We start from the raw sequence: 23,889 nt of genomic DNA, 5'->3' as shown, positions 1-23,889 counted from the left end.
TATACTGCCTGTTTCAGTACATTTATATTCTCTGAAGATTAAACAAACAAACAAAAAAATGCTTCCCTGCATGTCCTCCAGGCAAGCTGGCCTCCACCTGCCCAGCTCACACGCCTGCTAGGGCTCTCACAGCCCTCAGGACAAGCCCAAACTGCCACAGCGGGGCTCACCGGGTCCTGAGCCACCTGGTCTGAACTCAAGCCCACCCCAGATTCCAAGGTCCAGACGGATTGGACTGCACTGGGTTCCTAGGACGCCCCCTCCAGCATCCACGACCTTGCTCCATCCCTCCAGGGGGATGGAGGTCACCCAGCTCTCACATTAGAGCAGAGGCCACTTAACCTCGGCGACTCGGCGAAGGCCTCCTTGTTTCAGGTCTGAGGGCCTGGGGGGTGGTCCCTTCCCTCTCCACTGGCTGGTGGGGTGGGGGTGGGGGGCGGGGGGCTGCTAGGCAAGGGACTGAGGCAGACAGAGGAAGGGAGCTGCCCTGTAGCCGCTTGAGAAGAAAGGAAACAAGTAGCAGAGCTGTATCAGCTCCGTGCCCACAGCTCAGGAGGCTGAGAGGGATGTCCCTCCACCCCGCGCACCACCCCTCCCCTAAGCCAACAAGAGGCTGTCAGACAGGCTCGGCTTCAAGGACTCCGTTTAAAAGCCACGTTTCATCATCAAGAGCCTGCCGTGTGCTAAGTACCATCCACGAACCTCTCATCCCCCCGCTGGCCCTGCAAGTGGGGGGCTCTCACCAACCCCGAGTGAAGCTCAGAGATGTGCAGTGACTTCCCAGAGGGCCAGCCAGGCTCCGCGTGTAAGGGGGCACCGCCAGGTTCCAACCTGTACACCTATACTGCCATACATACCTGCCACTCCGAGAGAGGAGAATCAGGGTGCTCCCTCCCCTGTACCCCATCTCAGCGCTCTCCAGATGCTCAGCCCGGCTTCCAGGGGCTCCCTGCAGCCCTCTCTGTCCCCAGCCCAACACGTCCAGAGCCCCTGTGTGAGAACCCTTGATCTTACAGCATCACACCTTCCCACGTGCCAGCTCACTCATCTGTCCACTGAGCTTGCCCCGACCCTCAAAGGTCATCTGCAGGGTCAAGACTTCCTGGTCTTCCAAGATGGAGAAAGCTGTCCCCCACCACCACCACTGTTCCAAACTTGAACGTGACTAGTCTAACCCTTCAACGCTCCCATCTCCCCCACCCAACTGAGCTCTGGCGCTCCCAGCTCTGAGTATGGGCTCTGACCCAGACCCACAGCACCACCTGTTAACCCCACCCCCACAATAATAACAGCATCTACTTCTCATTTATTAAGGACCTGTGATGGGGTATTGCTGATATTTATAAATAAATCAATGTGCCCGGCAATGAACGACGGGGCTTTATACCCATTACTTCAACTGATACACCAATCTTGAAGGTTAAAAAGTGCTGTTTACCCAACAGATGTAGAAACTGAGGCTCGGAGAAGCTCAACAACTCGCCCCAAATCACAGAGCTGGACAGTGTGAGAAGCAGCTTGAAATCGAGGTCCCTCCTTCCCAAAGCCGACTCTGGATGTTTTGTTATTCAGTTGGAGGGAGAGGAGCCCAGGCTGCCCCCAAGCACGCAGAGGGGTCCCTGTGACCACCCAGCCAGGAGGACAGCCTGCTCCAGGACACAGTCACCCACGCAGGCCATCACCCACTTGACGACGGAGCACAGCCCCAGGGCCGCTGCAAGTGATGCTTTGCAGCTGACATTTAACATCCTCAAGTTGACGTGCACAGACAGCCTCAACACCTTGGCCTGGAGCTCGGAACACTTGCCGAAGCTTTTAAAGGGGTTCAAGGACTATTTTGTGGGGTGATTTGATGGGTGCCTTCCCTCTCACATAAACAAAAGTCAAACTGCACCCCATGCACGGCCTGGGCAGCCCTGAAGAATGTGGCCCCCGCCTCCCTCCCTATCGTTCCCTCCCTCACACGTCACAAACCTAGCTCTGGCCAGCCCTCCTCCCCATTGCCCTGAGGCATCCCAGGGCCTTTGTACTTGATTCTCCCCCGGGCTGAGATACTCCGGCCTCTCTGCAGCTATTATAACTGTCTCTGATCAGTCACGTCATAGGAGGAGTCTCTCTTTTAGAAAGGCCCTCTCTGACCACTCTGGGGACGGTCCCGCACCCCTTCACATCACTGCTCTCACTTCGTTTCCTGTTCACCCCCAGACTGACCCCTTTAACTCACTGGTTGATATGTCTGTTACCCACACAGACCTCCCCCCATAGACCAGAGCTCAAAGGACGGGGGCCTGTCCACCCTGGCCACAGACAGATTCGCACACTCATGGTCTCTCACAAGGCCTGGCATGTTTGTGAACACACACTTGACTTGGGGGCGGGGCGGGGGGGACCACAGGAGCTGTCCTGGTGAAGATACACAGAAGCAGGCCGACAATAGGAAAGTGGCCTGGAAGCACTCCGGACCGACCCCAGCAGTGCAGGGGCGGGGTGGGGTGGCAAGAGCCTCAACCTAATTCACTCCAGTTTCCCCTTCGGACATCCTGAGGGCGCTCCCAGGTGGAACGTTCAAGAACCTTGTTTTGAACAAGGTTCAAACCTTGTTTTCTTCCAGCTGAGACAAGAAGCTCATCAGGTGGGGGGCCAGGTCTCCGAAAGGGGCCCAGACGCCCCCCACCCACACCCTGCAGTCCTGCCTGCAGGGCTCCCCAGGTCAGCCAGTCACACCAGCCTCCTCTTCCTTATACGGACGTTGTGTTCCCAGAGGACCAGGCCTCAGAACACCTGGCTTGAGCTGGGCATAAAGTGGGCACTCATAAAGGATGAATGAAGGATAGACTTTCATTCCTCAGAAAGTCCACTCCAGACTGAGCACCCTGAGGGTCCCCAAGCTAGCTGCCACCCCTCACCCCGCCTAGCACAGCACAGCTGGGACCTCCTGGGTCCTAAAGAAGGGTCCACGGCCTGCCTGGTTGACACTAAGGCCAGATCATACACTCATCTGCACAAAGGTTCCCAGTCCATGACCCCTCCTGGTATCTACATCCTTTGCAAGGATTCTGCTGTGCTGACCAGGCCAATGGAGTGGCATTCATATCACTGTCCCCGTTTCACAGATTGGAAAACCAAGGGTCACACACCATGAAGCTCTCTGTCAAAGGGCACACAGCTAATAAGTCACAGAGTGGATACTGGACCACGTTGTGTCTCCTAAAATGTCTTCTCTGATGTCAAGTGCAAAGTGTTAAGTCAAACGAAGACAAAAGGTTTCTTTGTGGCAAGATATCTTAGGATTTTTCATACACTCTTGTGTATTTTAAATCTCCAGGTATTCACTGCTCCCCAAATTCATGTGACCTCGGAATTGCTCCCTGGAGGATTAGCTTGTAGAAACCATGTTCTAAAGGACGCTTACCTGCCATCTCTCCTGAAAACCTAGGCCACAGGTGTGGAACAAGGAGCTCTCACCTGGGATCCACAGGACCTCTGCTTCGGAGAACCTGTGGCCTTCTCTGAATTTTGGTGGATGTATATTAGCGCATAGGGCAGAGTGGTTTCTTCAGAACAGGCTCTACAACTTTCATCAGGACCTCAAAGGTCTGCACAACCTCCAACAAAAGTTAAGAAGCAACCATTTCACAGAAACAGGTTTATGTGACAGCCTCAAATGAAAAAAAAAAAAGGGGGGTGAAGTTCACTTTCTCACCCCTTGAACCTGGGTGGGCCTTGAGCCTTGTTTTGGTCAACAGACCATGGTGGAGAGACCATGCCTCTGGGGCCTCAGAAGCGCCCACTGTCCTGGACCTCTGCCCACCAGAGCACACCCAGGCAGCCTGCTAGGGGATCAGACACACGTGGCCAGGTCACCCCCACCACCCTGGCTGACCAGCGGTCAAGCCCCAGGAGCAGAGACCCTGACTGACCAGCTGCTGTCCGCAGACACAAGAGGGAAGCCTGGCCCAAACCGCCACCCCACCACACAGTGAGCTCACAGTGGTTACTCTGGGGACGGTCTGTTATTCAATAACTGATAAGACTCTTACACGTAATGGAATTGATAAAAATCTTAACTACACATACGAAGTAGGAAGGCAATTATATTCACAATGATATCCATCACAGCATTATCTACATCAGCAAGAAAACTGGAAATAATCTAAATAGTCAATCATAAGATTACAGCTCAATATATCACAGCATAGACACCCAGCAGAGCTATCACCAAGCAATGAAAAAGGATCATCCTCTATTGTACTTTACTTTCAGGAGTGATAGCAATACCGGGATTATGTTTTAAGTCCCTATCTTTTTTTCTAGCACAGGTGGGGTAGAGTGGATGGTGGTGAGCTGACATTTTTATCATCTTTTAAGATATTTGATGTACGAAAAGGAAAACGAAACTATAAATATATTATCATATGGATTATGTAAGTCCTTAGCTTTTAAAGATCATACTGAATTATTTACATAAGAAATATGTCTGAGATTTTTCTCCTAAATAATAATAAATAAAACAAGAGAAGTCATAACTTATGGTTAATACTTGGTATTGGTGGGGGTCATTTTATTATTCTTTTACACATGTTGGAAACGGTCATAATGAAAGTTCACAAAATTTTGTTAAAGATCACTCTAAAGACTGTAGCAACATGGAATTTGTTTAGCTATAAGGCTGCCTGCAGAAAGCAAGAAGCAAAATGCTACCCATACAGTGTTTTAAACTCTGCAACTTTAGATACAAAAAGGAACTAGAGGTGGTTGGGTTAGGAGTAGAGGAATGATCTGTCTCTTCAAATTTTGCTTTCATGATGTTACACGGTCTTTATAGAGGACCAAAAATTCCAAGAAAAAAGATGACATGCTTCCATTTCCTTCAGCTGGGGCTCAGCATGAGTGAGGGGCTGGCTGGTGGGGGGCCCTTCCCAGAAGCACGTGGGAGGGCTCTGCGGAAAGACACGGGAGGAAACCCAGACTCGGCCAGGCCATCGACAGGACCCTCACCTGCTCTCAACGTGCCCCCAGCAAGAGTGCTGGGCCGGGAGTTTATCATCCAAGAGAGATCCTTCCCAGTTTAAGAAACCACACCAGATATCCCTTTCTTTGACCAGTTTTGAAGTCAGAGATATTTCCAGCTATTTATCTACCAGCAGAAAAAAAAAAAATTATTTGGAGAAGAGATTATTTATAATCAGACCCCCCATTATGTGTCTAAGACCACCTCCATCAATTCAGCTGTCACTGCCTCTGATCCCCCAAACTGCCCAATCAGATGCTCACCCATTTTACAGGTGAGAAAAGGGAGGTCCGTCCCCTGCCCAGGTCAGTCATGCCCGGGGCACTGGGACTGGGCTCAGAAGCCAGCTGGTGGGCTTGGCCCAGCACACCTGTCAGCATCCTTCCCCAGTAGCATCTGCAATAAGCGCCACATATATGCAGACGGGGCAGGACCCCAGCCTCAGGGGGATGTGCCCCTGTACAACCCCTGCCAGGAGGCGTGCTGCTGGCTCAGTGCTTGTGTTCCCGACAAAATTCATGTCAAAGCCCTAACCCCCAGCGTGAGAGTACAGGAAGTCCCCTACATACGAACTTTCAAGTTGCAAATCTTCTAAGATGCAAGCGTGTTCCATCAGCGTCAGGTGTGAGTGAAGCTGCGGCTTGCCCTCCGTCTCCTATTGCTGACAATCCTTCAGCTCTACCATCGCTCTCCTCCCCTCCCCTAAGCGTAGGAAAGCATGGATAATGGATCATCTCTGTTTCAGAACCAAAGAAGAGGGCTGTGCGTGTGTGTGTGCGCGCGCATAAACATAGGCTTGTATAGACACAACACACGTCTCAGAGGACAGGCGAGAACAAGGCAACGTGGCTGCCTCGAGGGCCTGGGGTGAGACCTAAGGGAGACCGGCTTTCCACGGCACGCTCCCTGCTGTGGTTTAAATTTTGATCAGGTTCGTTATTCCTTCATAATAAAGAGTGTTTTAGTGGTATTCACAAATCAGATGTGAACCTGCCCAAGAGAGACTGCGGAATTTCATGCAGACGACCAACCTTCTCGAGCTTAGCTTGTTTTCAAGTGCCGTTTTTATCAGCTGATAAACTGAAATGACCCCTCCTCGCTGCCTCATGTAACAAACCTGCCGAGCTGTCAGCTCGGGCTGGTAGTCCCGCCAGCTAAACCAGACGCTTCGGGTCACAAATTCGCTCACCGGGGCCTCTGAGCTGAGGGCCCGCAGAAGGGGACTCTGGTGAAGGCCAAACAGTTCACAGTGAAAATGAATGAGATCTGAGCTTCCTGACCCCGCTCCCTCCTTGCACAGTCTTGGAAAGCCCTGCTGACAAAAGTCAGGCCAGGCCTGCAGCCCACAGTGGCCAGGGCAAAGGGGAGGGCCCGGGACAGCCCTCTTTCCCCTGCGTTCCCACCCGCATTGCCACTATCTACCCGCCACCAAAGGCTACGCCCCAAGAAAGAACCACCGGCCCACGAGAATTCACAACGCAGCCCACAGTGGCCAGGGCAAAGGGGAGGGCCCGGGACAGCCCTCTTTCCCCTGCGTTCCCACCCGCATCGCCACTATCTACCCGCCACCAAAGGCTATGCCCTGAGAAAGAACCCCGGCCCACGAGAATTCGCAATAGCCAAGAAGAGGGCCTGGGGGCAGGACAAGGGCTCTGAGCAGGGTGGCTGCTGGCTTCTCAAGGGTCCTTCCAGAAAGGAACCATGTAGGACCAAAACCAGACCCTCACCAGACCGCCTCCCCCAGAACCTGAGCCTTCTCCCAGTCTCTGGCCTAGCCCCTTCACTGGGGGCCCTCGGGACTGAAGGGCCTGGGTGTGGGACCACCAACCAGTCACCAGTCACCCCCTCTCCTTCCCGGTGGAACTCCTCCCGCCAGGCCTGCTGGATCATGATGGGCCCAGCAGGGGGCCCCGTGTCCTGCACTGACGCGCCCCTCAGCAGGAGGACTGATCCCCCACCCACCCACTAATTCACAGCGGCCAAGTCCTGCAGGCTCCCCGGGTGCAGGACAACTCAGTGCTCCCCGGTGAGTATGGGACAGGGCCAAACGGCAAGAGGGTGATAACATGTTTACGTAACACAAGACTGTTTCACCCCAAATACTCGGTGTCAAAACCCCACAGTTCCTCCAGATGGGGACGGTTGGAACAGGGAAGACACCAGCCCTCGCCCTGGACTCCAGGCAGCTCTGCCCCACAGCCTGAACTCCATCCCTCAAGGAAGGGTTACATAAGCCCTTCCTCCAGGACGACCCAGTGTGACCCTGGGCCCAGGGCCCTCAGAATCTGCCTGGGTCCAACCGACCGTGGAGATAAACCAGGCTCAGGTTTATTTGAAGGGAAAGCGGAAGCCAGGGGCCCATTTGCAGGGATACTCGTCACCCCGCTCTTGGGAACAGCGCCCTGACCCTGGAGTCTGAGTGCAAACTCTTGGGCAGGCAGAAAGCCCCTACCCTCCCACCAGCCGCCCTGGAGCCCAGAACCAGGGAGCACCTCCACTTCCGCTGGTTGCCCAGTGGCCAGCCCGCTGTCTTCAAGGAAGTACCTAGCTTACTATGTGGGGTCCACCCCGCCCACACGCCAACCATGGGGTCCGGCCCCCACAACTGGTTCAGGGATGAGGGTGTGGCCCAGGCTGACCTTTCTGAGGTGGAGGGGAGGCCCCCAGCCCAGGTTCGCACCCCAGCCCCACCACCCACTAGCTGTGACCCTGAGCTAGTTCCTTAACCCCTCGGGGCCTCCACTCCTTCTATTAGGCAACAGGGGCACTCCAAGCCCACACCCCCAAGGGGTGTAATGTAGATCAAAGGTGATACCACAGAGGACCTCGGCACTCAGAATAAAGGTCAGCTGTGAGGACTTATCTTGCATCACTTGGGCCTCAGAACGAGGCCACACGAAGGAAACTGGGGAGGGGAGACCAGGTCCTGCGGACACCATGAGAGCCCCTGGATCTACCTGGGCCTAAGGCCGCCTCTGCACGGTGCTAACACTTACAGGAGCCGCTTTATGACTGAACCTGGTCAGCCCTGAGGTTTTTACTGAAACCCTCACACTGCTGTGACGCGTAGGCATCAGTCAGAGAGCTCCTTTTCTGCTCAGATCCTTAATTCACCCCAATAACTCTCCACGTCTGTCAGCTGACGGAGAAAGAAGAGAGCCCTGTGGGGTCCTCCACCAGTGCAGACAGACGTGCAGGCGCCTGGCCAGTCCTCCAGGCTCACCCCCAGGGAGTCCCCATCCTTCCCCTCCCCTCAGAACCATCTGTGTCCCACCTGGCCAACCCTCTACCCTTCCCAGTGGAACACCTCAAAGAGTTCGCCCCTTTGGCATTCCTGGCAAGGTTGGAAGAATGACCACCGGGATGGCAGCAGGGGGACACCAACTACCTGGACCTGTAGACAAAAGAATTCATCCTGGTCAAGGAGAGATCTGCCAACCATGACCCAGAACAGAACAGAACACACTCTGGCCTCGCATTCGATCTGCAGTTCCCTGGGGGCCAAAGGAAACCGGTTCGTGAAGGGCCCAGCACACTGGGCTGACTCCCTGTGTGCTCAAGCCTGGCGCTCTGCAAATCCTCACCTGCAAGGGCCCCTTCTGGCTCCGAGGGGCGGGGAGACGGCTGCTCTACGATGGTGAACCACTGCATCTCAGCAGCAAGGGAGGGGTTTCTCTCCATCACCGGGCGACACAGACGGCCTGACTACAGCTCAGGGAGTGAAAAGCAGCCCTCCTGCTTCTGTCAGGGATGGTCTCTGGCCCAAACAAGAAAGGAGAAGCTTGTGTGCTGAGCCCCTCCTGTGCACAGGCATCAAGCTGACTCCTATCAAGGAGGAAATTAAGGCCCAAATGTTGTTTGTTCAATCACTAAGCCATGTCCGACTCTTTTCGACCCCATGGACTGCAGCGCACCAGGCTAACCTGTCCTCCACTATCTTCCAGAGTTTGCTCAAACTCATGTCCCTTGAGTCAATGATGACATCCAACCAGCTCATCCTCTGTCACCCCCTTCTCTTCCTGCCCTCAATCTTTTCCAGCATCAGGGTCTTTTCCAACGAGTCAGCTCTTCGCATCAGGTGGCCAAAGTGTTGGCGCTTCAGCTTCAGCATCGGTTCTTCCAATGAATAGTCAGGGTTGATTTCCTTTATGAAACCAGGGAGGGGCCACCCAGGCAGTAAAAGGCTGTGTCAGCATTCACATCCCATCATTGACCAAGACACACACTGTCCCTGGGACATCATAAGCAATCTAGCACGGCCCCACCTAAGAGGCTTCTGGAACTCGGCTTGCCCATCTTCTTCCCAGATATGAGGGCTGCTCACACATAGGCTCAAACATAAGGTCCATCAACTTTCAATGGCTGACTCTAACATGAATAACAGTATTTACCATTTGCCCACCAGGGGCCAGGCTCTGCTAAAAAGGACTCCAGCTGCCTCAGCTCACCCAATGTGTTATTCTGCTGCAGGCTGGTACTAAAATTCCCATTTCGGGTATAGAAATGAAAGGCTCCGAGAGGTTAAGTGGTTTGGCACAAAGTCACAGAGACAGGACCTCTGCCTCCAAGTTCTTGAAGCTCCTTCACAAGCATTTCCCACTTCTGAAGCCAAGGATTGGCTCCAACAAGAATGTTCCCAAGAGCCTTCCAGGGCTTTGGGGATCTTTCCAAGGTGCTTCTGAAACCCTTCAGCTTCAGTGAAAAAAGAGCACCAAGGTTCCCCAAGGCGACCCCAGAAAGGGACACGCATGGCAACTTAAACAGAAGTATAAGTCAATTTGCCGACAAAGGTCCGTCTAGTCAAAGCTATGGTTTTTCCAGTAGTCATGTATGGATGTGAGAAGTGAAGTCGCTCAGTCGTGTCCGACCCTTTGCGGCCCCATGGGCTGTAGCCTACCAGGCTCCTCCGTCCATGGGATTTTCCAGGCAAGAATACTGGAGTGGGTTACCATTTTCTTCTCCAGGGGATCTTCCCGACCCAGAGGTCAAACCCGGGTCTCCTGCCTTGCAGGCAGATGCTTTACCCTCTAAGCCAGAGTCAACATCATAAGCAATGGATGTGAGAGGTGGACCATAAAGAAGGCTGAGCACCTAAGAACTGGCGCTTTCAAATTGTGCTATTGGAGAAGACTCTGCAGAGTCCCTTGGACAGCAAGGAGATCAAACCAGTCAATCCTAAAGAAAATCAATCCTGAATACTCATTGGAAGGACTGATGCTGAAGCTGAAGCTCCAATACTTTGGCCACGTGATGCAAAGAGCTAACTCATTGGAAAAGACCCTGATGCTGGGAAAGATTGAGGGCAGGAGGAGAAGGGGGTGACAGAGGATGAGTTGGTTGGATGGCATCATTGACTCAATGGACAGGAGTTTGAGCAAATCTGAGAGATGAGAATAACAAGGCCATGGGGCCTCATCCACATGGGCTCAGAGCATTTCAAGGCAAGAGTTTGAGAGGCAGAAATGAGGGGATCCTGGGAATCTGAGTGACACTGTCTGGACAGAGCACATCACATACTGGGAGACCCAAACTCAACATCCACAGACAGATGACAGTGCTGCTGAAAGGTGTTTCGGTTGAGGCCCAGCCTGAGTGAACATCACCCGAGCCGGCACCTAAATTTCCTGATTCCCAGCAAGCCATGCATCCAAATGAAACTGAAAATGAAAAGGAGAAAAGTTAAAAACTGAGGGGTGCTAAGGACAGGTCATTAGAAAAGAACTCAGACAAAAGGAAAGCCATCCTCTCATCCTCTGCCTTTACTTACAAAGAAAATAAACTCTAATGGTCAAGAGTCTGGGCTCTGGATTCACAGGAAGTACTGTTCAACTCACACCCCTAGGAGGGACCAGCTATAAAATGCTGGGAAGGTCAGTTACTCTCTGAGATTGTTTCCACACGTGGAATGACAGCCTTAAAGCACAGGATCAGGCTGGTGACTGGAGCTCCAGGATGGGGAGCTACTGTTATTCCGAAGGTTTAGCTATTCTCTAACACTGGAAACAATGCCATGATGTCCACAGCCTCACGCAAAGGAGCCCACTGTCCCCTCCCCACCAGAGCAGCCATAGCAGCACCTCCAAAGAAATAAGAAAAATAAGTACATTTCTCACCAGCATGGGCTCTGATGCCCAGAGGGTCAGGCGGCAAAGGTCTGAGCACCCACAACCCCGTGAGCACAGGCCACAACATGCCTGCGTGCAGGTCAAGGTGAGGGTGGGGGGCTTGGGGGCTGATTTCGAAAGAAGCAGAACTCTTCCCTGATAGGATCCTGGTGTCCCTGCCCAGACCTGCCTACGCAGAGGCAGGAAAAGATCTCTGATGAAATGGCCAGCATTCTTTTTCTGTTCAAGGAGCCCTCAAAACGGGCTTGAGTGCTAGGACTTTTAGGATAAAATCTTAAAGAAGATATGCTTTAGTGTCAGCAAGGCAAGGTTCAAATCCAAGCTGCCCCATCTACTGGGTCTAAAACTCAGGGCTCATTCTGCATCTTTCTGGGCCTTCGTAACCCAGGCTGGGGTGCAAAGAGGAAACTCCATCCAGAGAGAACCCAAGAGGCCCACAGCACCAAATGGTCCTCAGAAAGATGCCCAGGGCCCCGGGAGGATGAGAGCCAACGCAACAGCCTCTGGGGACTCACAAATACCCCTACACGTGCCAACATGCCCCCGTTCTCTCCAAGGGTCCCCGATCCCCTCTGGGAGAACGGAAGAGAGCCCCACACAACCTGCACGCCCCTCCCTCCCACACCTCCCTCCCTCAGACCCTGCCCAGTGCACAGCAAGGAAGAGCCTTCCGCAGCCCCAGGCTACCCTGGGGAGCTCACTGCTGCATGGATCCTAGCACCCAAGAGCGTCCAGCATTCAGCAGGCACTCAATAAATACATACCGTGTGACTGCACAAAGGAATGAATGGGGTGCTCTGCAGAGAAGACACCCGGGGCAACCCAGACTCACCCTCTGGGAAGGGGGCACCCAGCAACCTACACTGGGACGGGTGCCCCAGGGAGGGGCCCGAGAGTTTTCCACACCCTGGCCCTCGACTGTTGGATGGATAAGGGTGCGAGGTAGAAATGAAAGCGAAACTCCCATAGTGGCCTCCACTCAGCACCCACCTACCACTCCCAGCCCCTCCCAGGAAGCAGACAGCTGAGAGGCTGTGTTCTGGTCACGGGTGCTGGAGGACCCCCACATCAGAAAAGGAGGGAGGAGGGGGCAGGGGGCTACCTTGTCTGCCCTGGGCTGGGGGCTCTGGCCAGACACGTGTCAGAGGCCCCAGACCCTGGCCTGGTTGGGTAAGGGGGCCAGTGGGGAGGGCGAGTCCCAGCACGTATGAAGCACGCCATGCTCAGTAGCCCTTGAGGTCAGTGTACTAATGCCCCCCTTTACAGAGGGAAGCACAGAGGCTCAGGGAGGTGGAACGACTCACCAGTCATCCACAGCCAACTGGGCAAGTCTTGTTGCTCTGACTGTACAGTCATCTCACCACCCGCCACGCCTCGGGGCCCAATCACTACACTCAGAGGATGCTCAGAAAAGAACGCCTCAATTTTCTTCTGAAACTGGGTTTCAAGCCAGTGGTACCTGGATGAGATGAATGCCAACTGGCAGGGTGGAAACAGCATGGTTTCAGGAGTCAGTGGGCCCCGAGGCTGAGTCCCAGCCCTGCCACTCACAGCCGGGTGATTGGGCAAGTCATCTCGCCTCTCCTATGCCTCCGTGTTCTCATCCAGCATATGCAGACACACTACCCGTCTTGGAGAGGAGATTCCCCATCTTCAATAGTGCCCGGCCTGTAGTAGGCTTCACCTCTGCTCGGAAATTGGGTGTGAGTCACTGGAGGGAGCAGGCGTCATTGAACATAGCCCTTCTGCAGCATCAGGGCATCCTGGATGAGCCCCCAGTTCTGGCTTCATGTCTCAGGCTCCAAGACCCGAGCAGGCAGAAGGCTGATGAGGAGCCAGTGGGTTTGCAGACAACGCTGCAGAGTAAGGGGCTCTGCAGACCAGGGGCTGTGCCACCCCCCAACCCGCCTCTGCTCCCGGCCCCCTGCCTGATAACCTGTATGCACCTGGTGGAGCCAGTCCCCAGGAATGTCTCCTGAGCAAAGACCATAGCAGCTCCTCCCCAGCCCCGGGATCCGCCTCTAAGGAATTTCAGTGCAAAACAGGCGCCGGAGGCAAGACATTTTTTAAAGAGAACTGTTGTTGTTCAGTTGCTCAGTCGTGTCCAACTCTTTGTGATCCCACGCACTGCAGCACGCCAGGCTTCCCTGTCCATCACCAACTCCCGGAGCTTGCTCAAACTCATGTCCATTGAGTCGATGATGCCATCCAACCATCTCATCCCCTGTGGTCCCCTTCTCCTCCTGCCCTCAATCTTTCCCAGCATCAGGGGGCAGAGAACACTGCCCACAAGGTAGCAACCAGCAGGTAGGGTAGCTGGCAGGCAGCCTGGTGCCACCACCCCGTCCCTCCTCCCACGTGATGAGGATCAAACAAGGCAGTGAATGGCAGGTGCCACACCAGAGCTACCCAGGTGGGCTCCAGGGAACACGAGTCCCACACAGCGGTTCTGAGGACAAACCAGCCCAAGAACCTTTACATCCCAGACGCCCTCTTGGAGGCCCCTTTCCCAGAGAAGCCCCACAGTAAAGAGGCTGCTCTAGCCTGTTTAACTCAGCGCCAAACATGCCTGATGGCTCTGGGGTGAGGCCTAGCAACACCCTTCGGGAAGTGACAGTGTCTGTTTCCAAGAAGGATCGTCAGGGCACTTGTTAAGAGGAGGCTCCCAGGCCCTTTCCCTGGAGGCTTTTAAGCAGGGGACGGGTGGACTCAAGGATATGTTCTTCACTGCACAACAAGTGCTTCTTCTGTTGGGCAAGGTCAGCAAACACTGGCCTGGAGGAAGGTGCTGTGATCAGTCCCTCAGTCCTGCGTCCGACTCCATGCGACCCTATGGACTGTAGCCCCCTGGGCTCCTCTGTCCATGGAATTCTCCAGGCAGGAATACTGGAGTGAGTTGCCATGCCCTCCTCCAGGGGATCTTCCTGACTCTGGGATAGAACCCATGTCTCTTACGTCTCCTGCACTGCAGGGAGATTCTTTACCCCCTGAGCCATCAGGGAAACCCCTAGAGGAAGGTAAATGAGTGTAGAAGAAAACAAGCATCCTTTCCTCACCTCCCTGGGGACCCAAGGCCTAAGCTGATCCTCAGGAAAGCTCAGCTGGCCTAGGGCCTACCCGGGTCCCCCACGGGTTCCCCATGATCCCTCACCCCAGCCCACCCTCAAGGCCCAGAAGAGCTCATTCCTGAACACAAAGGCTGGACTGAACCAGGCCAGAGGGGAGCATCCGTCCTCCTGTCCAGCCCCCAGAGCACAGCCTCAGGTGGAGGAAGGTCCCAGGGCCACCCACCTGGTCCCTTTTGACACTGTCAGGGAACAAGGCCACTGGAGGAAACACTGCTGCCTCCTCTGACCACCACCGACCTGCCCTTACCCAGATGGCTGCCCTTGGTCCTCAGGGCACCCAGGGCCACAGCAGAGGCAGGCCAGGCTAGTGACCTCCAGGCAGCAGACCGCACCTGCCCTGTAGCTCTTTACCTCCCAGAGGAATGGGCACTCGCTCTTACTAAACGTCACCTCCTCAGAGAGGCCTTCTCTGGCCACACAGGGCTGAAGGGGCTGCAGCTGCTCCTGCCACGGCTCTCCCATCTGCAGGCTTCCTGGCTTGAGCTCCACCCTGCAGCATTTTAAATGTGTCTGTGCGCTGGTTTCCCTTCATCTCCTTACCAAGCCTCTAGGCACAGGAGGGCAGGGACCAGCGCTAGCACAGGGCGGGCCAGGGTGGAGGCTCAGGACTTGCTAACTGAATGAAAGAATGAGGGAATAAGGTGTGCCTGGTGGCTCAGTGGTAAAGAACCCACCTGCCAATGCAAGAGACGGATTTGGTTCCTGATCCAGGAAGATCTCACATGCCGCAAAACAACTAAGCCCGTGTACCACAATTATTGAGCCTGTGCTCTAAAGCCTGAACTCCTGAGCCCGCAGGCAGCAAGTATTGAAGCCCTCGAGGCCTAGAGCCCACGCTCCCCAACAGGAGACGCCACTGCAATAAGAGGCCTCCTGCACCCCGTAAATAGAGGGCAGCCCCCACTCGCTACAACTAGAGGAAAGCCCATGCCGCAAAGAAGACCCAGCACAGCCAAGTCAATAAATAAAACTTTTTTTTTTTTTTAATGAAGGAATACCATATGTAAAATAGCTGGCCAACAGGAATTTGCTGTATGGCTCAGGAAACTCAAACAGGAGTTCTGTATCCACCTAGAGGGGTGGGATAGGGCGGGAGATGGGTGGGAGGTTCAAAAGGGAGGAGATATATGTATACCTATGGCTGATTCATTCGAGGTTTGACAGAAAACAAAATTCTGTAAAGCAATTATCCTTCAATTAAAAAATAAATTAAAGAAAAAAAAAAATGAAGGAATAAAGCCGATGACCTGACCTGGGACCCACCACCTTCACCCTGGGGTTTCCTTCCTGGCCCAGGGCACTCCAGAGTCACAAGCAACTCTGGCTGAGTCACAGGGGCCTGGAAAAGGCTTCAAAACCCGCCGGTTGGTTCCCTCATCCACTAACAGACGCCCTCTCTGAGCCCCTACTGTGCGCACTGGTACCAGCAAGCATTGGGGGGCTTCACCAGGGAACAGAACTGGCCAAGTCTCGACCTTTATGGAATCCACCTGCCAAAGGAGAGAGGGACAAGGAGCGGAGAGAAATAATGAGGCCAGTCAGGAGGCACTCAGGGTTCGAGATCCTAAGTGAAGGGAAAAGAAAACCAAGCATCTCTGAGAAGCTGTCCGTGGGAGGACTTCGGCCTGCGTGTCCCGCTGCTCCCCCGGGACAGCTGGTGGCTGTGCAGAGTGGACCCAGCAGGTTCTGCCAGCAGGGACCTCCAAGGGCGGTTAACAGGGTGGGCACCCCACACTCATGGGCCTGGGAGGGAAGGGGCAGGAGTTGTGGGGTGGGAGGGTCCTTCACGGGAGTGGTTCTCAAAATCCCACAGCCGGCGTCAGATCCACCCCAGAGCCCTCAGGATGGGCGGTGGAGGTGCAAGGCACCCCCAGGGGCTGTCACGATCCTCTGCCCCGCCACCACGATGGGTGGGCCCGGCTGGAGGGAGAGGCCCTGGGCCTCAGGGGCAGCTGCCTTCTCAGGGCCGCTGGGAGCCGGCAAGACAAAGCAGCAGGGGAAATTCAAACAGCCCAGAGGGAATGGCCTCATTCACAGCTCTGGAGGAAGCGTTGTTTGAAAGCAGGCAGTGGGGAGAAGGCTCTGGTCCAGGAGTGAGACGACCCCTGTCCCCCCCAACATCCCGCAGTGGAACCTGGGGCCAGCCGCCCCACCCTGCCTGGGCTCCCCTCCCAGCAAGGCTGCACACACCCAGGCCAGCCAGCAGAGCGGGAACGGCCGCGTTGACCGGATTCCCGCACCCAGAGGGATGGTGTTTGAGACCCACATGGTGGCTCTGCCAGGCAAGGAGTAGGTGCTCAGCTCCTGAATGACCACGTGCTTTCTAAATGAATCTGGCTTTCTAAAAAAGGTACCAGAATATTCCAACAAAAAGCCGGCTTACCAACTGAACTCAAAACACAACGAGGAACAAACCCTCTTTAACAGCCAACTCTCGTGCACCACTTCGCTACATGGGCCTTTGCTGAATGCCCCAAGCCTGCTAAACCTCCAGGAGAAATAACCCGTGGAGTGGAGGCAGGAGGGCCCAGGGGTTGGGAGGGAGGCCCCAGCCTGATGCACAAGTGAGCAGAATTCTGCCCGAGCAAGCACGGCCACCCCTGCTGACGGGAACTCAGTCCTCCCGTCATAAGAGAAATGCAAACCAACAGTATCATTTCTCACCCATGTGTGTGGCTGAGATCAAAAATGTCCACGCACTGTGCCGGGGAGGGAGTGGGTGACAGGCCCTTCCACTCGCTCTCACTGGTGAGCAGCACCCTGTCCTGGTGAGTGGTTTCAAAACTGCCCCGAAAAAGTCAAACACCTGTACCCCCTCACTTATCTGACAATGAGCACCCAGACCAGGGGGTGCAGCACGCCCTGCCTACCATCTACACCAGCAGACACCAAGCACAGGGCAAGAAATAGGGTCCATTGTTTTAACACCTGGAACCCACAGCAGTAAAGAAAGGAGGTAAGTGATACAGAAGTGTCCCCAGAGAAGCAGTGACGGGCAGTTTCTCTAAGACACAGCAATTCATGAAAGGAGCCAAGAACAGAACAATACGTGTGGAAGAGATCCATACATGCAGGCCCTGTGTTTTGCACAAAACCCTTGGGGTTGGGGGGGGAGGGTAACATAGGAATAGGGGATTTTTTAAAAAGGTTATTATATTATTATACAAAATCATGTGGGGCTTCCCTGATGGCTCAGACGGTAAAGAATCTGCCTGCAATGCGGAAGACCCAGGTTCTAGCCCTGGGTTGGGAAGATCCCCTGGAGGAGGGCATGGCAACCCACTTCAGTATTCTTGCCTGGAGAACCCCATGGACAGAGGAGCATGGCAGGCTACAGACCATGGGGTTGCAAGAGTCAGACATGACCTAGCGACTGTCACACACATACAAAATCACATGTGTGAAACTCTGGAAAACTGTAAAGTACCACAGAATTTCAAGAATCATTCAATTTTTTTTTTAAGTTAAAAAAAAAAAAAAAAACACACACCTCGAGAGAGAGAGACTGCCGACAGAGCGTGTCCCTGAGTGACCGGGACTCAAGAACAAGAAGGAAATGGACTGACTTTTCATGGTGTATTTTGAGTCCTTTTCACTGTGTATTTTGAGTCCTCTAGGTTGTAACATAGGCATGTATTAAATATTCAAAAAGATAAAACAATAAATGGGAGCTAATAATAACAGTAGCATGATTGGCATGGAGACTCTTGGCATTTTCAGGAAACCCAGTACAAACTCCTCTTGAATCTCCAAACTTGAAAAAACAAAAGTATCATCTTGCGTTAACATAATTTCTTCAGGCTCCGCATCCATAAAACAGGTGAAGACAGAAGCCCCGTCTTCCAAGGGGCTGTAAGATCCCCACGGGCTGGGTGTGTAGGGAGATGCTGGCAGGGCAGCAGGCAGAGTAGGCTCCCCCACCCCGCACCCCCAGCCTTGCCCCAGACCCACACCCAGGCAGGATGAGCAGTCAGCCTCCCTCCCAGACTTCAGGGTTGCTCTAAAACTGCCCCAACCAGGAACACTCAATCTGCAAATGTCCAAGATCCAGGAATAGACAGACATTTGCGGGCAGATGCCCACTCACTCGCCCACTCCCCAAGGACCAACTAAAAAGTAACAGCAGCAACCACCGCCCACAGAGCTCCAGGCACAGTGCGGGTCCCCCAGAAACCCTGAGCGAATACTGTCATCAGCCTCGCTTTACAAGTGAGGACACCGAGGCACGAGCCCAGGTCACATGGGTGGCCTGCTGTCGAGGCAGGCCCGGCACCCGGGCAGGCTCATCAACAGACAGTAGCGGTCCTGGCTGTCCATCTTCTCCCACGGGAAGCCCAGTTCGCCCCCGCAGCAGGCTGGTGGAACGTGTTTATTTGAAAGGCTAAGTATGGACAGTCCCAGTGTGCAGCTGCAAAGGATACTTAAGTCAGTACCTCCTCCCACCCCCATGCCCTCAAAGTGGTGCCAGATCCAATCATTAAGAGAAACGGGAGAAAAAAAAAACCCACTCACAGACCAGCATCACTTAACCCTGGAAACGATTCTCCTTCCTCCCCACTATGAATCTCCCCAAAGAATCCCAGTACAGAACCACACTAAATCCTCCCAGCAAAAAGAACAAACCTAGAGTCCTTCATTTAAAGAAAGGAATGGGGACTTCCTTGGCAGTCCAATGGATAAGACAGCGCTTCCACCACAGGGGGCATAGGTTCGATCCCTGGTTAGGGAACTAACATCCCACATGCCTCGCGGCATGGCCAGAAATCAAAAAATTTTAAACATTAAAAAAATAAAATAAAAATAAAGGTATATAGGCCCTGAGGGTATGGGCCACCTGAGAGGCCAGGTTCTTGTCAACAGCAAACTCCCAGCTCCCTCCTCCTGCAGCCTCCCAGAACCCCCGGCCTAACCTGGGCAAAGAACTTATTAATAAACAAGGCAGCCACATCCTCATGTGTAAAGGCCTGGGGTCTGGGCTCAGGGAAGCCCTTCACTTTGAATCCAAGTCCTTCATATGGCCTGAGCCTCAGTTTCCCCATTCTGCCACCCTGGGCTGCTGGGAGGATGATGTGAGATGAGGTTCCAGGAAGGAAAGCGTTCGGGTCAGCTGACATGACGGTAAAGATGCACAGAGGATACGTTTTACACCAAAATGCTTTGCAACGTCGTGTGTCTTTCCACCACAGCCTGCACCACAAGCTCAGCTGCAGGAAAGAGGAACGGTGAGACGAGGCGCTGGAGGGCTGACACAGAAAACGTGGATACAGCGAACCAGGTCAGCCAGCACGTCCGCACGGGCCGCCGTGGAGAACTGAGAGCATTAAAAAAAAAAAAAAATCACCCGACATTTTCAACTAACAGCTTTACTTCTCGGCTTCCCCTCTGAAGTTGCTTCTGCGTGCAAGGAAGCCTTGAGGCTGCTCCAGGGTGAGGGGAAGGGGCTGGCAGGTGGGAGGCCAAGGGGACACAAGCAGAGCCATCCCTGTGGAGAGGGGGAGACTCACAGGCAAACGTCGGGAACGAACAATCCCGCAAGAAACAAGCCAAGCCAAGGCCCATCTGTCAAGGAGCCAGAGGGATGTTCCTTAAGACACAGCGCTTCCACTGCAGGGGGTGCAGGTTCGATCCCTGGTCTGGCAACTGAATCCCACATGTCTTGCTGCGCAGTCAAAAAGTATAGAATTTTTAAAATTAAAAGAAATTAAAATAAAGGAATGTAGGCCCTGAAGGTATGGGCTACCCTAGAGGCCAAGTTGCTGTTAACAGGAAACTCTCAGCTCCCTCCTCCTGGAGCCTCCCAGAGCCCTGGCCTAATGTGGGCAAAGAACTTATTAACCAACAAGGCAGGACCAGGCTGTGAAGGGGCAGCCCTCCCCACTGCTAAGGTGTCCTGGTGGAACCTGCTCCAATGGTCCACGGTCCACGAACACCTGCAGGGGGCGATGCTCCTTGGAGAGCAGACAGGACGCTTGCTGAGGCCACAGCTCAGGACTGCAAGGAAGAATCTCCGAGACAAAACGGCAGCAACCCCGTGACAATGATGAGGGGGTCCACCTATTCTAGTAGCTGAACAAAAGGAACAGAAGTATGGAGCCTGCCCATCTAGTGCCTGTGAAACAAAGGGGCTGGGTAGACAAGATCTCCCTTCTGGTCCTAAGATTTTTTTTTTTTTTTTTAACAAGGCCTGACATTTGGCTAAACAACTCATCCCGCTGCGTTCAAATCATCCTCTCCAGCGCTGATACTGCCCCAAACATTCGCAGCAGGGCCTCAAGCCATTTTCAAACATCTCTGGACTTTTTCACTATGGAACTCGAGGATGATTCATCACACATCCAAATGGGAACCCCACGTGACAATGTCCATCCACAGCCCCTCTCGGCCACTGAAACTGCACCAGCATTCACATCACACCCACCAGCGGGCAAAGGACTCTGGCCAATCTAGAGGGTGGGAGTACTTTGCACCCAGTACAGAAACGCGGCCACCAGGGGGCGCCACCCTGAAAGTATCCATAATAAAGGAGAGAAGAAACAGAAAAATTCTTTTCGGTGTTTTCCATTCCTTCCTAAGCTTAAGCGACAAAATAGCTAAAAGCTCCCCTGATGAAAACACAAAGTGGGTTTCCTGAGGTTCTCGAATGACCCAGATATTTCCCCTCCTCTCTTTGAAGTCAGTATTTTGGCCAGAAGAAGGCAACTAGACTTTGAACGCAACCACTCTTTCAGAAAAATGAACACTCCATGCTGGAGCTTCTCCGGAACGGCTGACATCACAGCTTTCCCTGAACCCCCCAGTGTTTAAGGGCAGGAGGGTCTCTGGGGAGGGAAAGGCAGTCTGCAAGTCCAGCCTGAGGACCCAGCCACGAGTCTCAGTCTCGGTTGGAACTGTGTTTCGAGAGCCTCCTAATTACCAAGCAAAACATACCAACCAGATGACAAGCCTCGTGCTTCAGCTTCAGGCACAGGACGACACAAATAGAGAAAGACCTCAGGAAAAAGGGTGCAAGGTATCAGTGGGGATTTCCCAAGTCTCAGATGACTGCAGGGGGAGCTCGGGCACCTACCACCAGACCAGATTTCAAGAACACGTCAAAGGGGTTTCTGTACATGTCTTCAGTGTCTAGGGCACATCGTCCACATGTGTGTGTTCAAGCGCCCCTTTCTAATGCTGCAAAAGTCCTCACACTTCCAAGGCTCTGGCTGCAAGTTCCTCCCCGTTTCCTTGTGAATTCCCCGGTCATTTGGCATGCCCTCCTGAAAATGAAAAGCGTGCTTTCTCCCGGGGAAGCCAGCAGGAGAGGAGGCAGCCAACTCCATACCCAGACGGAGGGATGCGCAAGCAGGAGCTGTTTTAGACAAGGTGTGCCCCTCTGGCTGCGGGGAGCAGAGTGCCTGCAGGGCTGGAACAGGCCAAAGAGCAGCAGGCCCTGGGGACAGGCATGAGAGGGGCACAGAGGTGCTGTGCCAGCCTGCACAGGCCAGCTCAGACCAGCCACTCGCTCCATATGCCAGGAGATAAGGAAACTCAATTGTTCAATTCATCATTATGTTTAGTGACCCCAAAGGGACAAAAATGCAAGGGGGGCCCATTTTTGAGAATCAAATCTGCCAAGTGGAGACACAGCATAACAAAAGGTTTTCCACCTGGAGTTTGCAAAAGGCTTGGGAAGCCAGATTCTCCTAGGCTTTCACTGAGAACCGGATTTAACTAAGGGCTTCCCAGAGGCAAAGCCACCATAGGAGAACAAGGTGAGGCAAAGCCGACCCAAGACTGGATGCATCTGTAATGGACTGAGAATGTGATCCCATCTTATTAAAACACCTGGAGTCTCCACCATTAAGGAACTGCGTGGGGTGGGAGGTGGGGACCTCGAGGGAAGGCCATTCTACACAAGCGTTTACATTCTGCACCAGCCACTCCCTGGCTGTGGGACCCCGGGTCAGGTACCCGACCTCTCTGCAGATGGATTCCCCCCTCTCAGACACGTGGCCCAGAATCACCAACCCAACCAATTCTCAAGGCTGGTGCGAGGCTCTAATGAGACAGCAAATCACCTACACGCCAAGTATTGCTACTCGCTTCAAAGAGGCTTAATCCAGTGACATGCAATGACAGATTCTTGCAAAGAGAGCTGCGCCGGCGGGGCACCTAGTAGGTGGTCCGCAAACACACAAACATGGGTGCCCTCCTCCCCGAAGAAAAGGGGGACGAAGGAAGAGGACCCCTCCAGTCCAAAAGTAACCTCCAGCCACAGGCAGACAGCGCGGATTCCCCCCATTTCCTTGGTCCCTCTGCCACCTTCAGCAGCGCTCCCATCACGCCCGGGGGAGCCAGGGGTCCCCCCACCCGGGGTCCCTGTGCACCTGAGAGCCCTGGTCCGTGCCACACCGCTCGTACTGCCCACCGCTTCCCTCGAACACAGCCAGCGGCCACCACAGCCACCTGGCTACTCGGACTCAGGGTCCCCACGCACCGTTTCTTCCCGTTTCGCTCTAACCTCCGGAAACAGCCCCCCGCCCCCCGAGGCTGAACCTGGGGCTCAGGCCGGGGGTCCCTGGGGGGTGGGGGGGGCCGGAGCCCCGTCCCTCCTTACCTGCACAGCTCGGCGAAGGCCTGGAAATTCAGCTTCTTTATTTTCTTCTCGCTCAGCCAGTAGCCAACTCTCTTCCCTTTCAGAAAGGTCTGCATCTTCCTCTTCGGGCGGGGAGCTCGGGTCCGGAGGAAATCGCCCACAGGCCGAGTCTGGCGGCCCGGCGCGCGCCGCGAGCGTGCGGGCACCTCCTCCCGGCGGCGGGGACGCGGAACGGGGCTCCGGGCGCGCAGTCCTGCCGGGAGGGGCGGGCCGGGGCGGGGCGGGCGCCCGGGCGGAGGGAGCGGCGCTCAGCGCGGCATTCCACTGGCTGCCACCGTGCCGGGGGCCGCCCGCGCCGCCGCCGCCCACGCCCCCGCCGCCTGCGGGGCTCCGGGCGCGCAAGTTCGCGAGCGCCGGGCCGGGCCAGGGAGGAGAGGAGGCAGGCCCTCCCTCGCCGGCGCCGCCCTCCCGGCGCTCGGAGCCGAGCCGCACGCCCTCCAGCGGCGGCCACCGACGATCGGCCCCGGCGCTCGCGCTGCACGCTGCCCCCAAGTCCCTCCTCCCGGCCCTCCCTCTGGCTCACGATCGCGGGGGGCCCTCCCGTCCGAGCCCCCGGCGGCGCGTTCGGCCAATCCGAGCCGAGCGCGTGCCCTTCCCGACGCGCTCGGACCCCGGCAGGGCGCACGCGGCCGCCCGCGCCCCTCGCCGTCCTCACCCGCCGCCGCCGCCGCCGCCACTTCCTCCTTGTCCCGGTCCTCGCTCCGGCGCGCGGCACGCCGCCGTCGCCACCGCCGCGCTGACCCGGCCAGCCGGCCCGCTGGACCCCGCCGGGGCGGAGGAAGCGCGAGCGCGCCGGCCGCCAGGGGGCAGCACTGCCCGCCGCCTCTTAAAGGCGCAGCGCCTTTCCCCCCGGGTCTGGTTCTTTGGTGCGTGTTTGTGTGAAAGGCTCAGCGGTGAAGATTGGGGGACGGAGGGAGCAGGGCTGGATTTAGGGCGATCCTTGCCAAGTGCTTTTACTTTTTAAAGGGACGAGAGGAGTCGCGGTGTGGG

General features: G+C 54.9%; 1 protein-coding gene across 3 annotated transcripts in view; it reads right to left on the bottom strand.

Annotated features, from left to right (window-relative positions):
• ITPK1 (inositol-tetrakisphosphate 1-kinase) overlaps positions 1 to 23,107 on the bottom strand; it is a 159,506-nt gene extending 136,399 nt beyond the window's left edge. The window contains exon 1 of one of the 3 annotated variants that reach the window (XM_040256608.1): positions 22,861 to 23,107. Coding sequence is in view for 1 of the 3 variants with exons in the window: in XM_040256605.1 (XP_040112539.1) it covers positions 22,861 to 22,955 (95 nt within the window). In the remaining 2 variants the exon portion in view is untranslated. Of the gene's footprint in view, positions 1 to 97; positions 103 to 22,860 lie in introns of those variants that run through there. The other 2 variants (XM_040256605.1, XM_040256607.1) reach the window with 2 other exon arrangements.
• Between the last annotated feature and the right edge of the window lie 782 nt (positions 23,108 to 23,889).

Source organism: Oryx dammah, unplaced genomic scaffold (assembly GCF_014754425.2).
Source record: "Oryx dammah isolate SB20612 unplaced genomic scaffold, SCBI_Odam_1.1 HiC_scaffold_16, whole genome shotgun sequence".
NCBI classification, from domain to species: Eukaryota; Metazoa; Chordata; class Mammalia; order Artiodactyla; family Bovidae; genus Oryx; species Oryx dammah.
The sequence above is the reverse complement of the archived record's forward strand: the minus strand, read 5'-3'. Positions and strand labels throughout refer to the sequence as shown.